The sequence below is a fragment of the Notamacropus eugenii genome, chromosome 5 (genome assembly GCF_028372415.1).
Source record: "Notamacropus eugenii isolate mMacEug1 chromosome 5, mMacEug1.pri_v2, whole genome shotgun sequence".
NCBI classification, from domain to species: Eukaryota; Metazoa; Chordata; class Mammalia; order Diprotodontia; family Macropodidae; genus Notamacropus; species Notamacropus eugenii.
The window spans coordinates 115,085,221-115,102,555 of NC_092876.1; the positions used below are offsets into that span (position 1 = coordinate 115,085,221).

Below are 17,335 nucleotides of genomic sequence, written 5' to 3' on the forward strand. Positions count from 1 at the left end.
AGTTTTCACAGGGTCTTAAAAATTCTTTCATAGAACCTTGTATAATTTTGAAATATATATATATTGAAATATATATGGGAAAAACTTGTTGGAAGTTTTAAAGTATTTCGTCTAACACATTAAGTGCTTTTTTTTTTTTAACAATGTTTATATTTTAAAATGCTATGTAATTAACAATGGAATATTATATTCTCTACATCACAGGTGTCAAGCTCAACTGGAAACTGGGGCAACAAGATGTATATAAGGATCCCCGTGGGCTACATATTGACTTAGAAAACCATATATTAACATTATCTATGGTCTACTGTATTTTATTTATTTAAAAATATTTCCCAACTACATTTTAGTTTGGTACCGGTCGCTGAGTGTTGTAGGCCACCATGCTCCTCCCCCTATACCTCTGTTCTACATCACCTCCTCCTTATCTCACATCAGATGTCTTCCTCCACTATCCCTTTTACTCCTGTCTCACGTGAACAGATAGTTCTCCTTGCCAAGGCAAATTCTGAGTCATGTACAAGTGATCTGGTTTTCTAGAATAGATTGCCTAATCATCCTCACTCTCACCTTCTATATCTGGCTACTGGCTACTTCCTTGCTATCTATAATTATACCTGTTCATTTCTCCAATCTCAAAAAAAAAAATCTGTGCCGGATTTCTCCCTCCTGTACATCACCTCTTTCCTTCCTTTCACAACCTGGGAATGCTATTATAAGTATTTCAACTTCCCTTCCTCTCTCAACTCTAGTCCGTTCAACTGAAACTGCTATCTCCCAAGTTACCAATTATCTCTTAACTACCAAATGTAATGGCCTTTTTCTCAATCCACATCCTTCTTGACCTCTCTGTAGCTTTTGCGTCAATCACCCTCTTCTCCAAGATGAGACTGACTTCTGTCTAGGTTTTTGTGACCCTACTACTTCCTAGTTTTCCCTCCCAGACTTTTTTGCTGAACCTTCATGCAGAGTGCACCCACTACCTGGTTATCTCTCAAGGTTTTGTCCCGGACCCTCTTTTCCTCAACACAATTTTGCCTGATCTAGATCTTCTTAAAGCACGGGACTGACCTCTCCTCCATCTTTTTTTTTTTTTTTTTTAATAAACTTCAGTACTTTCCTATTACCTTTAGGATCAAATATAAGTTCCCGTTTGACTTCTAAAGCTCAATGGTCCCTTTCTACTTTTCCAGTCTTCTTACACATTACTTCACAGACCATGATAATGACCCTGACCCCCTTGCTCAAGACACTATCACCTCTTAACTCTGTTGTGCCTTTTTATTGGTGTCCATGCCAGGAGTGCTCCCTCATGTGTCTTCCAGAAAGTCTCAGGAAAAAAAAGTCCACCTTCTACAAGTTTTTTTTTGTTTTCCTTAACGCTAATGGCTTCTAAGATTACCTCAAACTTATCCTATATAAATTTTGTTCTTACATATTCACATGCTCTCATTAGAAAGAGTTCCTGAGACCTGGGCCTATCTTTGTATCTCTAGCACTTCGCACAGCACAGGACTGTAATGTTAATGTAAGGTTAATGGTGGGGGTGTGGGGAGAAGAGTTAAAGATCTTCCAGGTTCATTAATAGGCCTCACACACCTTTTAATTTCTAATGAGGCATGGGGTCATAAAGGTCATGCCCCCCAGCCCGGAAAAAAGTATATACGCTCTGAGGTGAAGTTTTGCTTTGGTGTTTATTTTTTGGAAGGTTTATGTGCCAGATAAGAATCTGGGCAGTCATTTCAAAGCCCCTGGGCTTTTAAAACCCACATGTTGGTGCTTCTGTCTGGTAATGATGTATTGTCTACTGTCAGACAGTTGGAAGCCCTGTTTGTTATTTATGTTTGTTTTTTCTCTGAAGTTCAGGGTGCTGACTTTTTCCCTTGTACTAAATGAATGATATATGTGCTTGATTAAAATAGATTGTTGACCCCTCAAAAGTTGCTTTCCTTTTAGAAAAGCAGATCTAAAAAGGTGTACAGCAGCTCTCATGTGTGTCAGGGTCCTTGCTGATGCAAGGGCACACAGTAAAGGCTTAATGAATGCTTGACTAGAAAACTATGTTTAGGCCAATATGGCTGGAACAGAGATACAATACGTAAGATATCTGGAAAACAAGAATGTGGCCAGATGGCAAAGTGCTTTAAATGTCAGAGGAGCGTATATTTGATCTTAGTGAGAATAAGAAGCCACTACTGGAGGCTGATGAATGGAGAGAAAGGGAGGGGAAGGAAGGGGAAATTTCATCAGGTAGAACAGTACTTTGTACTATAGACTGTGTGAGAGGGTCAGTTCTGCAAGAAATATTGTGGAGTTATTAATGACCAGATTTGGCAAATGCTTGGACGTGAGTGAAGAGTTGAGGATGCTATACTTTTTCTATGAAATGTTAAAACACAAAACAGAAGATAGTGTAATCACTAGCACACTGGAAAGAGCTTCTGGAATACTTATAGGTTAGGATAACCAGAAAATATGTATAAGCTGAGAAAAGTTTCCAATCTGTACCATAACAAGCACATACTACATACAAACACTTTGAGGGTTGGAAAACAACATTTTAAAAATCAAATTGAAATGGTGCTTAGATTTAACTATTTTATTGCTAATAGGTTTTACGTAAAATTATTTTTCACTTCGCCATTTATCGTTTTAAAAGGCATAAAAATTTCAAAGATTAGAGATGCTACTCCTTTCATTATAAAAATCAGAGATACACTCTTTGGGGAAAAAAGCCTGGCCTGCAAGGTGTACTAGAAAGGATGCTGGATCTGAAGTTATGGGGCTGGAGGTCAAGTTTTAGTCTTGTCTCTTACTGCCTTTAACAAGACTTTAGAACCTCTGTTTTCTCATCTGTAAAATTATGAAATTGGAGTAGATGATCTCTAAGTTCTCTTCTTACTTAAAATGTAATATACTAAAAAAATTCACATTATGCAGCAAACCTATCAAAAATAAGGTATAAAAGTATTACCAAAAAAAAATCCCAATCCCAATACCAAGTAGTTATGATTATTTAACACTGTAGCTTAAAAGACTAAAGGGAAAAAAGTCAGTAGAGTTTGATCAGACTTGATTGCTACACACATTCCATCTTCCATATTGCTGAGTAGATATATAACATAATAATAATACAATATAATTCTTTGTAGTTTAGCTTGTGCCTCATAGCACCCTATGGGAACTGCTAGCCTTTAGAAATAAATGTCAATAGTATATGTTAAAAGTGGGGAAAAACCCAAAACCTAAAACCACTTAGGCATTCTTCAGTAACTCTGGCCTGTACTGCCCTTTGCTGCTTCTCAATTATATCTCACATTTAAGCATTATATCTTAGCTTATTACTCCGTTTTATTGAACAAGTCTCATCTCACCAAGATTATCAATTCCTGAAGGGACTATGTCGTATGTATGACTCTTGTAGCCATGGCACACTTTTCTTTTTTTGGTCCCCAGCTTGAGAAACACACTAGGTACTTAAATGCTTAAGTTTCTTTTCCTAGTACATTTTAACTTTTAAGAACAGCCAAGAATATGAAAATTCTAAGTCTTTGTATAACAGATATTCCTATGATTTATATATTAAATGAAATCTTTCTGACAAGTCATAATTAGCTGATATTTAAAATGATATTTTGCTCATAATTTCTTTCAATAAAGTGCATTTCATTTAATCATTCAACTGTGAGGATAAAAATTATCTTCAGAATTCATTTTCAAATATGAGTCATGTAAACTCTACTTTTTATTGCACATAATAATCACAAAAAATAGAGTAAACCATGTTAAATGCTATAAAGTACCTTTTAAATACAATGAAAAATGAAAATGGACTCAATACAGAGAGCTTTACAAAAATAAATTTTTATTCAAAGCCGTAGAGTCTGAGCAGGAAGACAGTACAAAGAATGTAAACATCACTACGTTCAGCTCAGGCTGATTGGACACTGTCAGAAGACAACACAGCTCTAAATGCTAGCGACACTCTAGCTGCTTTTACTAGCAAGACACAGTAGAAGGTTACATTGTACAAAGAAATTTTCTACTTTCAATTAAGAAAAAGTAATTTATCGAAGTCTATCCCAGCGCCAAATGCTAGCATCATCACAAACAGCTATAAGAATACTGCTATCCCTGCTAAAACTGGTTTGTCTAATGGCAGCGACACATTTTGGATGAGTAAGTGTGGTACATCTGTGGAGACAAAAACAAGAACCGTGACTGAAGGTTAAACCAGCACACAAAATACTGGTAGTGGCAATCATCATTAATTATTACGTCTACAATAAAACCACAAAATGAACAAATGTTTAACAATAAAATAAAAAGTACTTTAGTTAGACAAATCACTTTTATTCTAAGGTAATATAACCACTTTCACAGTTGAAAATTAACCTTCCATAAAACTTAAGGGAAATTATCAATTAAAATAAAAATAAGTTTTTAAAGAATCCTTATATAATCATAGTTCAACAGAAATAAAAGCACATTTATTTAACCTATCAATAGCGCTTCAATGTAATAATGTTTATGGACATCAAACATAAAAGGTTTCTTAAAGATAACAACGTACTGTTTACGGGTTCCTAAATTATTGGGGAGATGGGAATAGGAAGGATAAAGAGAAATTACGAATACTCACTTGGCCTTATGAGGGTCTTCTACTTCTAAATCCCAAACATAAAGTTTGCCAACTTGATTGCCCAATGCAAGCATCTGAAGAAATAATTATAAATACATAAATAAAAGTTTCTGGGTAGAAAGCATCCCTGAAAAGTGTAGAAAACCAGACAATTTATAGTTTTTTTTATTTTAGAAAAATATCAGCATCTTTCTGTGATTGTATTCTCAATAATCTGAAATTTGTTACTTGGATTACATGTTAAAAGAATGGCAACAAAAACTAAACAAAGTGATTCTTTCACTTTGTCTTAGTGAAAGACATTTCAGGGTAATTTGTTGCCAACAGTTCTTAGCAAACTTTTATTATGTTTAAATAATTAACATGTTTCTCATCACCTCCTCCTCTACAATTTCCTCTCAACTGTAAGAATTTTTCAGGCAAAGGGCAAAAAACTGCTAAAGAATAACCCTTTAATCTTTAGACATAATAGCTTAGTAACAGAGGTTATCTGAACAAAACTTAATACCCAACTGCCAATTTCACTCATAATAAACACTGCAGATGGTATGTAGACCCACAGAGACAGCACCAAATATCCTCTGTAGGTAAAGAAAGGAAATCAATCCACATACCCACATGAACATTCTAGATAAAAAGATCAGAGGCACAATAAAATACAAAATGCACTACAATTTTCTAAACATAAATCATTTTAGAAGTATGAAAACAAAGTATTACCTTCTGCCAGAAATCCATTGAAAATCTCATGTACCAAATATCACACTGACTATAATCAAATCGCCCAAGAATAGTCACATTTGACTCGCTAGGTTTAATTTTATCTATCTCATCTTCCATTTTGCCAGGTTTCCAGCACACAATGGCATTTTCACAAGACTGAAATACAGAAAGATGATAAAAAGAAAAAAATTTAAAACAAGTTTTTTTCCCTCAATTATTACCTTAAATTTATAGAACTGTAAAATTTTCTAATAAGATGGAAGCTTAAAGCTAGTTCAACCCCTTCCACACAGCAAAAATTCCCTCTACTGTGAAAAGTGACTGAAGTAGGAGATACAGAAATTAACTGATTTTGAAGTTCCATAATATTTAAGATATCTCATACCTTATATCATCTGTGATGTAAAGTATGAGAAAATGGTTATAAGTAGTCTGCTTTGAACCTCTGATAATTCTCCAAAGCCAAAATTTTTTTTAAGTGGGATAAACTGTAGTGACTGACAGAGCCATCCCTCTGCGGCGGTATCTGAACTGCAACCCTAGTTTTGATATAAATTGAATGTATTCAGAAAGACTTTCACAGTCCCTAAGTGAAAACAGTAACACTTTATGATTCTATTTTAATACTCATTAATATCCACAATTATACTACCACATACCTTTTCCATGATCCTTTGGCAAAAATCCACCATGTTTTTAAGACTGACTTAAAATAGATGAGATTTTAAAACAGAAAGGTTATGATCTAAAGAAGGTTCCTACAAAGGGGCTGAGAATAACTAAAGTTCAATGCTCTGATGTTTTCTAAAATAATTTTGCAAACTTAAAAAAAATCAAGGTACCTGGGACAAATAAGTAGAAAAATAAAAGAAGTCCAGCAGAATACTTGCTAGTCTTGACAACCATCAAGATTAGTTAAAATAGAAGATTATACTTTGCAAAACCAAGTATTTGCTTCTGGTCAAATAAACTTCCTATTTTTTGGCAAAGAAAGGGACATGGCATTTATAATTTGGAGACTGTTATACAATTTGTCAAGATTTATAATCAAACTAACTGTATTCAATTGGTGAACTCCCTAAAAAGGAGACCCAACACACACAAAAAAATACAGCTTAACAACAGCTACTATACCTTGGAAAGTATCAGATCTCCTAACCATCGCACACAATCGACATAATTCCTATGTATGTCTCTGGTTGAAAAGTCAGGGAAATGAACTTTCTGAGAAATAAATGGCCTGCAGGAAGAATGGATATGTCAAAACTCAAAAAAGGAGAACAGCAGTGGCACATTCATTTTCACTGTTTAGAAATGTAAAAGTGTGAAAAATAAAACACAAGAGGAATATTAATTTCTCTTTGTTCTGGCATTCTCCAATGGCCGAGTCCTTACTCCTTTCTACTCATGGGGAGATGCCTCATTAGTATTTTCAGTTTTTATACTCTATTTTCTTCTTTCAACTTAATATTTTTGAAAACCAAGCTTGAAAGAAGTAATTCTCTTTTCTTCTATTTAAATCTAAATAGCTTTAATCTAAATCTAAATCTAAATACCTTTTGGGACAGCCTGAAGAATTACAAATGTTACAGCTAAAAATTTAGTTTCACAGCTTTTTGAATAGATTGTGTAGATTTACTTTGAACAATAATTGCTATAAACAAATCCCAGACAGTGATTAAAAATCTAAAGGTATAACTATTTCATTTTAGGAAACTATGAATAGTGTCAATTCCCTAAAGTCATTTTTATGTTATTCTTACTTTAGAGAAGATTAATGTAAGCAAACCAAGAGTAGACTGACTCTAGCATGGAGGGGAGGGCAGTTTGCCTTATATTTTTAAACCAAAAATGTTGGGCCTTCCGGGTTTTTTTGGTAGTTCAAACAAAAGAAACTACTATTTTTGCTGCTAACTACTATGTGGATTTGTACATGTCACATAACATCTAAGACTTTTAGTTTCTTCCTCTGTAAAATAAAGTTATTTGCAATGTCATATAGCTCTGTGATTCTATGACTCTTAACTCTGATATGATACCATGTCAAGATTAAAGGCCAAGTCTATCCTCACAATGCTTACAAAGAGCTGATATATACAAAAACCTGGTTTTTATGTTATTTGTCAAAATTAAGTAAAATGCTTTTTTTGGCAAGCAAATTAGGGACTTACTCTTACTCTAAGTTTTCATTGAAAAACGACCCTAACTAAAAATGGAGCACATAATTTTAAGTGAAATTAATTTTTCCTTTACTTCCAAAAATATAATTTATTGATAATATTTCTAGTTTAATTAGGCAGATGTTGCTACTCCCCCATTCTTTAGTTCTGAATTAAGTAAAGTTATTGTAATTCTTTAGGCCACTAGGAATTGAGAGACCCACACTAGCTGACTCAACAATCAAAGAGAATTTAAATTCATGTTCTTTAGCACCTCTAGGTCTCAGTAAGATATTATGTGAAAATTTAATACAGATAAAGGATATATACTCTCTACAATGGAAGAGTCACATATAGCCTTTCTAAGTGAAAATAACTCATTAAGAAGTTTTGACAAAGAAGAATAAGGAAAGGTCAACCCCTTCCCATCTGAATTCCTATGGAATCTCTTCTGTTTTACATCTGGCCCAGTCTTTAAAAAAATGGGAGATAATTTGGCGTAAGTCAATAATATTTGCTAGAAATTGAGACCTAAATATAAAAACCATGGACTGTTTTTTTTTTAAAATAATGCTTTCTATGGTATATGGTTTACACTATGCATGCAGACATAATGGAAATAAACATTTTTAAAGTAGTACTGGAAAAACTTATTTTGAACAACTATGTCCAACATGGTATCCAAAGTCTCTAGACATTAAAATTAAAAGTTTAAATAATACTTTTCCCTCAGACCATTGTTGAACAGAACTTGAGATTTTATTGACTTATAACTGATGATCCTTTTAAATTTCTGAATTGCCATTTACTGTCTCCTATTTCTTGTCAGCAAATAAAATATGGTAATATGAAGGTTTTGGTCCTTTATTTAAAACATCTAAGGACAGAAAGTGAAGTGTGATATCTAATTAAACAAAATTTTTTAAAAAATGAAAACAAATTCTAACAAAATAAATTGAAGATGAATAAAAAACATGAAATAAACCAGACCAAACAAATTATTCCATTAATAAATTATTTTTTAAAAATTACTTTCCAAATTTGATTTTTTGAAATGTTAAAAATGATTTTGTGAAAGTAACAACTATCACCCATACTTGTTTTACACGACAACAGTATTGTTTATTCTTAAATAAAGGTCACAAAGGTTACCTGTTAGTTTTATTTGGATTATAATCATAAGAGTCCTTAATTGCATTCATCATTCTTTTTGAATTGATCCTCCAGAGTTTGAGGGAATGATCCATTCCACAGGACATTATTTTTTCACCAAGAAGATCATAATCCTATACAGTAAACAGTTTAAATCAAGAAAATAAGTCACAGGATCAAGTTACACCATTTATCCAAATTTACCTGATGATATTCAAAATAATATAAACTACACCACAAACTGTATTTCTATGGCTAATTTTGGGGGGTCTTTTTCCAGTTTAGTAACAAATTATAGATATGCCCACTAAGGGGATCATTCAACCTTTGCTGGAAGCCTAAATATGCCTTTTTGCAAATTCTGTCCTCTGGGGCTAAGCAAAACAAGTCCAATCCCTATTCTATTTAACCTTCAAATACCTGTAGTTGTAATGTCACCATCCCCAACATTTTCTTATCTCCAGGTTAAGTACTAAAAACTCAAACACTATTACTTCAGCTGATCCACATACAGCATGAACTTGAAACCCTTCACCTTCTAGTTGTCCTCCTGTGCAGACTCTCATGCATTTTCTTCCCCTCAGATGCAGTCATACCAAGTAAGTTCAGCAGGCATTTCTCCTCGATTCTTGGGAGCTAGTCTCTCTTAATGCAGTCCATGATACCATTAGCTTTAGCAGTTATGGAATCACACTAATGACTCCAAAACCCATTTAATTGTTTTAGACAAACTGCTGCCTTTCTCCCTCTTGTACTTAAAAAAACCATTTTTTCAACCAAATGTAAACTTTTACATTTATCACTTTAAACTTAATTTGTTATATTCAGGACATTTTAATCTGTCAAAATATTTTGGAAACCTAACAAGGGTATCCAAGAAACAAACATTTATTAGGCATCTACCATACTAGACACTATGCGAGGCCCATTACAAATAGTATCTCATTTCATCTTCACAACCACCCTGGGAAATAGGTGCCATTATTATCACAACTTTACAGCTGAGAAAACTGAAGAAGACAAGAGGGTAAGTGATAGTACTACACTGCTGCTAAGTGTCAGCCCCAATTTGAACTTGGGTTCTTCTCACTCCAGGCCTAGCAGTCTATCCATTCCAACACTTAGCTGCCTTTAGAAACTAGGAGTATATATTCAAGGGCAATTGTATCTGGTATCTTAGTTATCACTTCTAGCTTTGTGTCAACTGCAAATATGATAAGCATGCCATCTCTGCTAAGTAAGTCATTAATAAAAGCGTCAAAGAGAATAAAATCATACACTGATCTTTGAGACATGAGACATCCTTCTGATTTTACTCAAACCATAACCCTGCCAAGTCCAGTTACTTGACTATTTCCAAATCTACTTACTTGCATAATCATCTAGCTCACATATTTCTATCTCTATGGTAGAAGAACAACATAGAACAACATTTTGCTTTGCTAAAGTCTAGGTAAGTTTTATCTACAGTTCACCTCTGAACTAAACTTAGTAAGGAAATAGTGTTGCATGAGCTGCTCTTGATGAAAAGCAGGCTAATCTTTGTGATCAGCACTTCCTTTTCTAGATATTCACTGAAGTCTCTTTGCTAAACCAAAATCTTTTCTCATGTGACAAGCATCTTTTACAGAAGAAAGTAAACGATGAATTTTCATTCATTTCTGTGTGTTATGAGACTCTCACTAATGATGCACAACTGTGTACTTAAAGAGAAAAGTCAATGCTTAACTATGAAGATCAAGAAGGTACAAATACACACAAAAAATTTAAAATAAATTTTAAAAAACCTGTAAATTCAGAATCTTCCATTTTATTTCCTATTAACCACATTTAAAGTTATGAAATAACCAAACTGACTGATATGACTCAACTATTCTGCTTTTCATTCTCACTCTGGTGGATTGGAGATGCTAAAGACATGTCAAGTGGCTGCAAAACTACATTCATGAACAACGGGTCTGTGAAGAAGTTATTTCTAGTAATCTGCTACGAGTTCATATCTTTACTAAGATTACTGCTGGGATGAGGGAGCAAAATTATCACATGCTTATGGTTAAAGGTTTGCTTTTTTTTTTTCCAGACAAGATATCTGAAATCAACATAACTTAGCATGCCGTTAATGATTACATACTGGTACAGAAATAGCATTGCCTGTGAAAGATTAACAGATTAAAAGATACATTAACAGGTATCTGCACCAAAGGGCCAAAACAACAACCAAATCAATGCTAAATGCTAACCTTAAAGATACTAAAAATAGGTTTTCCAAATAATATGTTTAATAAGAACTTCAATTCAGAATTTTCTAATGAAGAGTTTTCTATTAATAATACATTAAAAAAAGGGGAAGTCACTGGTTAAAAAATAAACACAATTTCATGTCTATTTTATAGCATGAGACTGTTGCAAACATAGTGACAAACCATTAATTTCAGAAATAAGTTGCCTGGGTTAATCCTGCCTCTTAACTCAGTTCAAAACAAAGCAGTTTAGGAGTTCAAGAACTGAAGATTTTGCATCAATTTCCTTCTTTCTCATCCATTTACTCATATGATCTTGTAAATTTTCAAAATATCAAGAGAGGTGACTAAGTTTCAATGGAACAAGACTAAGTTGACAACCGTAAAAACAAAAGAAAAACCTTAACAGGTTACTTTTTTCATTTTAAGCACTACATTCTTAAAAAGCTGTAAATAGTATCTCTCAGACTAAACCTGAAATCTAACAGAGTCATGTATACTTAGTTTTTTCCTAATGTAAATTACTTTTTTTAATAACAGAAATGCACCAAGTTCATTGCTTATTAGTTGCAGAGATGAAAGCATGTCAAAACATGTAAATCAAAAGTACAATAAAGGAAAATTCTAAAAATATCTTATTACCCACTCAAAATGCCTATGAAGCTGGCCTATCTGCCTGAAGTTGTCACCATCACCCCCAGGTTGCAGTCTACAATTTCAGCATATCATGACAGAAGAGCCAATGCCAAAACCAATTTTTAATAATCCTGATACTTCAGAGAATCTTTTTAAAGCATCTTGGAAAAATGAAGTTTCTCTTGCTATCAAATAACTATTTCTTCAAAGAACGTTACTTCCTTAAAATTACAGGATGGAAGAATTCTTAATTGGATGTTCATAGAAATGTCATAGTACTTAAAACAAGACACTTCAATGCTCAGAAAAACAAAGTAGAGCCTTTCTTTTGAGAAATAATTTCATAACCTACACTAAAGAATCAGTCCTGTAAGATGAGCCACAAGCTACTGCAATCCAAAAAAGTAAAACTTTAGTATACAAGCCTGACTGCTTGGTTTCTAATTGTTTTACTTAGGAAAACTGTTATCAACAAGGCATTCTTCCTTAGCTAGTAGCTCTTAAGTTATGATTCATGACTTAGGGTGCTAGCAGCTTGGGTTCTTCCATGTTGAGACTACTCCACAGTTCTGTTGCCACCTCCAAAAACCTTTTGTATGATTTGTGGCTGAGTGTACCTGACTTATAAACCCGAGTTAGGGATATTAATTATGTACCTGATGCCTGCACTCTCTAAAATCCAGTTGTTTCTCACAGAAGCATTAGATGGGATAATGTTGTAATTACTCCAAGAATTATGCCACAAAGTGACCAAAATCAAATTAAAAATCATAATATATGAAACAAGTTTTTTTTTAAAGTTGAAAACTGTTTTGAATATGTTAAAACAGAGAACAGCACCATATGTGCTCTGCAGAGACTGGAAGCTACTATATCCCTAGACTCACAGAGACATATAATTCACACAGAAGAGCTGTAAATAGTCTTCTCTTTACAACATGATGGCAAACATGATGTTCTCTAAATGTAATATAAAAACCAATTGTTTGAGGTACCAGACTTGTGATTTCATTGGTTCAGGGAATTCCCTCTGAAGAAACTTCTTCATCAATCCACATTGGCACCTGCTGTGCAACCGATAGTATTAAAGAGCTGCCTGGGTCACTGAGATGTTAAAGTGACTTGCCCAGAGTTACACAGCCAGTATGTGGCAGAAGCAGTAATTGAACTGAGGTCCTGTGGATTCAAAGGCCATTCTCCATCCATTAGGCCCATTCTATAACCTCACAGAAGATAGAAAAAAATAAGATTCATTAGGTAAAACCTATTCTCTTTTTTGCTTTCTTTCATTATTTTCTCAAGAGTTATCCTAACACAAATGAAGAAGCACCACAAGTATTTGCTTCATTCAACCAAAAAAATTAAAGTATATATTATGGGTAAGTGAAATGATGGCCTGAAAGGCTATATCATAGAAACATATGCTTTCTTGTAAGTAAAGCTATCAGTGGTAATTATTTACAAACAAATCTTAAAGTCACAAATAAATAAATCACTGCCCTGTGGCTTTCTACTTACAGCACTTAAAACTTCATCTCTGTGCCCTTCTACACCTCCAAATATTGCAACCAGTGTGTCTGTCTGGATGTTCCACAGTCTCAAAGCATGATCTAGTGTAAATGCAAATAATTAAGATTAACCTTTATCATTTATAGTTCTGGTCTTTTAAACCTATCCTATCTAACAACAGGCAAGAACTTCTTAAGGTAATTATCAAAATCAGACTTGCATTAGGCTTTCCTTGTACAGTTAAAGACTACTTTAAGAATGGGAATGAAGACTGTAGGCTCAAAAAACTTCATAATTTATAGACTAACACTCCTTTTCAATTTCTTTTCTCAGTGTCATCTTAAATCCTGATGAATCTGAACAAATTTCATTATATGACATGATAATGCTTACTTATTGAGCTCGAAGTTTATCTTCAGAGTAAGTTACTTATCAGCTCACTTGTTCTGAGGTACAAAGTGAAGAATGAAGATCCAATCACATTTCTGAGTTATAGTTTTAATTCTCATAGCTTACAAACTTTTTTCAAAAATAAAATGGAGACATTCTACACCAGGAGAAAACATGCTTAGATATTTTATTAGAAAATAATAAGAAAATATATTATGCTGCTTATCATTAGACATTCTTCTTCACACTTATGCTTATACTAAGAAACAGATAAGCCAGTTTATAAGACATCTATAATAAGCTGAAATTATGACTGACATAGGTCCAATCATACACAATTCTGTAGTACACAGTTCTTCATATTCTAAAATCATAAAACTTTATTTCAAATTCTTCAAATATTTCATTTTCTTTTACCATGAATACATGAAAAAATACAATAATGCTCTAAATCAGAATTTTAAAAAAAGCCAATCAGGGAATGTCAAGTACAATAGCAACAATGTTTAACAGTGTGTATCAATAGTCAAACCTCTTATCGATCATGTCAGATTTTTAAAAATAGAGGACATGTGGCATGCTTAGGAGCTGGAGGGTCACAGAGGCCTAAGGCATGAAACTCACAAGCATGCTTCATATCCATATGTACTTTACATAAAAACATTTCTGAAAAAAGGTTGTCTATAAATTGAATCATTTAAAATTCATTAGGACATTGCTTCACAACCTCTTTTTAATCTGTAGCACAGTTGGGGAATGAGTCTGTGAAAAGACTACATACACTAGACTATGGCCACAGAAAAGAAAAGTGGGATGAAAACACACATGAGCACAGACCCTGTGAGCATGACTGTTACTTGTGAGTATGTCAGTTGTCTTAGGGAAGCAATGGTCACTCATCACCAACTTCTATGAACCCAAGATGAGTTTGAGTGGGTTTATATTTAGGAGAAGAGACATGGATCAATGGAAAGGAAAGCATACACAGATGTGATGTCCTTGAAAGCACAGAGTGCTAGACCTACACACTGTCTAATGACACTTTATTGAAAACCTTTTATAAATCAATCATATTGTAAAAATAAAATTGCACTATTTTAGTGGTTTAGTAAGTACATATTTTCATAAATGTGAGTTAGTCAGGTCACATTAATGTTATCATGGTATACAGATTATACCTATATATAAATTTAAAGAGTTAAATTACCTTTGGTATGGTGGTTTGTAAAACATGCTTTTAAAATGTCTATAACATGATACTGACAACATACTTCAAATTATTAAAATTTCCAAATAACAATTCAGTTGCAGAAAAATTTGATGACTTTTAGCATTTTCACAATTATCAGTCTTCTCTTATCAACTACATTATACTGAAATCCCTAGCACCTTTAGCTTCATTTACTTCGGTAAAATGCCACAAGTAAAAATGTCTTCTTTTCAGAACTTACTTTTAGTCTGACACTTTATCTAGGCTTATGTTTTTATTTCTCATTGCTGTAAAATTTCTAAGATTTTTCAGTATAACTATCTAGAATAATTCATAACTAAACAGAAAGAACATATAATTCATTCACATATAAGTAGATCTAAAGAAAGAGTTACTTGTCTTACCTTTGCTTACTGAGAGGAGGAGATTTGGATCTCTTGGATGAAATTTCAGTTCATTAATAGCATTTCCATGACCAACATAGTGCTAAAATAAAATTTAAAGATAAAATTCATATCCCTAAAGACAAATATTTTTCTCATCTCACAAAAATGGAAATCACTTTCATTTTAAGTTACGTGTGCATTAAACATGTCTTTTTGCTTAAATGGGCCCCATGTGATCCTTTCTAAATATAGATCCAAGCATTTAAAACTGAGAGGAGCACAAACAGAATAAAAAAGGCAGACAGGAGGAAATTAAAAAAAAAACACCCTATATTTTCTTCTTTCCTTTTCTTTAGTACACTTTTCCCAGACATGACAAAAATATGAGACTAAAAAATTGGGAATCCCATGTATTTTTCTACAACTAAATATGTACAACACAAAACACTTTTGAGAATATAAAAATTCACTTTAAGTATGATTACTAAATGCAGTTTAAATTATCTTAGTCCCATGAACTCTTAGAAAAACATAATCATTCTATCTAATACCAAAATTCAAAATTTCACTAGTTACAAACTCTTCATGACAAAGCTCTAAAGATATACATTCAAGGAGAGTAAATTTATAGTTTTAACATTCAACTTACCTTTATGCATTGCATTGTTATGGGATTAATTATCCTAATTATGCCTCTAGATCCAGCCACTGCTAAGAGAGGATGGCTTGTATTGCTATCGTAAGTCCAAGCGCAAGTATAAAAGTTTTCATCAGCCTAAGAAAAAGTACTGTTAAGGAACATAAATTTTAAAAACACAACTTCTAAACCCACTCATTTCATTACCTGTGAAAGATATATCGTATTTAACACTTTATAATTTGATACAAATATACTAAAATTGTCACAGTTATATCACTGCCTCTGACAAGTAGTAAAATCTCACTTCTTATCCTCAGAGAGTAGGGTCTAAAAATAACAATGGAGCAAAAAATTCTAAATCAATTAACATAAAAGCACAATGTTTTGTTTCATCACCTAACTTCCTATTTCACTTTAGTTAACTTTAGTTCCAAAAGATTCTGATGATGTCAAACCATTTGTGGTCAACTAATAATAATTAGTAAAATTCATAGTGCTTTAAGGTTTGGGAAGTCATTTACATATACTAAAAAGACAATGCTGAGTGAAAACCTAATTCTTCTGTTTTAGTCATTAACAATGCAGATATAAATTTTCCCTTTGTGTTCCTGTTTCAAACTAAGAATCTAATCACCCTAAAATTCTAATTCTTCACTATAATAAGAATCTGAATTTACGGACATGGCTAAGAATCATTTAATTATAAAATGCTATGGTCAGAAGGGACATTTCAATAACTTTACTAAGGAGATATGAGATATTTCCAACCTCACTGGGCTGCTTATATGGTCTCATTTATTTCCTCATATCTTGAAACTACTTTGACATCTCTGGGTCTGTTTCCTTACCTGTAAAATGGAGGACTAGATAACCTCTACAGTTGCTTCTACCTCCAAATCTAAGCTACAAATTTGAATTAAACATGCAGTCTGAGTCTGAGAATACTCACCTAGATAAATCTCAAAGCCAGAAACAATAGAGTTTTTTGAAATATTAGGTATTTATGAGATCAAACCCCTTATAAAGTCAAAGATTTTTTGTCTTCATTTAAAGTAAGATTTTCCTTAAGATCACAAACTTGTCAAAGTAGAAATATACTACCAAGATTGATCCTTAGTATGGCCTATAGATGAGATACCCAATTAGCTAAATTGGTTGCAACCTGAGGACCTCTAATATCCCTTTCAACTCAAAAGCTATGCTTGTATGTTCCCATCCATCATCTTGTTATGGATCAATAGAGTCATCTTTATATACTAAAGTCAACACTTAGCATATCAGTTGATGGACTTAGACATGTTTAGACTGGAGAAGAGAAGGCCCAGGGAGAATGTAACAACTATCTTTATGGTAGCTGAAGCGAAGACTTGTTCTATGTGGCCCCAGAAGTAAAAAACAGAAATTGCGAGGAAAAGTTAGGCTTAATATAAAGGAAAAGTTTGTTAACAAGAGCTGTCCAAAAGTAGGACTGACTAATCCAAAAGTTGGTGCTTTCCCTCTCCCTCAAGGTCTTTGAACATAGGCTGGACAACCTCTTGTAAGCCATGTTGTAGTGGAGATTACTTTAATGATGGGGTTGGACTAGATAGCCCCTGAAGTCTCTTCAAACTCAAATTCCGTTATTTTGTACCAAATTTAGAAAAAATAA

At 33.3% G+C, this 17,335-nt stretch overlaps 1 protein-coding gene across 2 annotated transcripts in view; it reads right to left on the reverse strand.

Moving 5' to 3' along the window:
* Positions 1-3,848: 3,848 nt before the first annotated feature.
* The window catches only part of EED (embryonic ectoderm development), a 32,564-nt gene continuing 19,077 nt past the window's right edge, over positions 3,849-17,335 (reverse strand). The window contains exons 5-12 of one of the 2 annotated variants that reach the window (XM_072610625.1): positions 15,697-15,822; positions 15,066-15,147; positions 13,071-13,162; positions 8,677-8,810; positions 6,500-6,605; positions 5,363-5,521; positions 4,643-4,716; positions 3,849-4,194 (exon numbers count right to left, since the gene is read on the reverse strand). In XM_072610625.1, the coding sequence (XP_072466726.1) occupies positions 4,068-4,194; positions 4,643-4,716; positions 5,363-5,521; positions 6,500-6,605; positions 8,677-8,810; positions 13,071-13,162; positions 15,066-15,147; positions 15,697-15,822 (900 nt within the window). In that variant the 3' untranslated portion in view covers positions 3,849-4,067. Of the gene's footprint in view, positions 4,195-4,642; positions 4,717-5,362; positions 5,522-5,750; positions 5,905-6,499; positions 6,606-8,676; positions 8,811-13,070; positions 13,163-15,065; positions 15,148-15,696; positions 15,823-17,335 lie in introns of those variants that run through there. The other variant, XM_072610624.1, reaches the window with a different exon arrangement.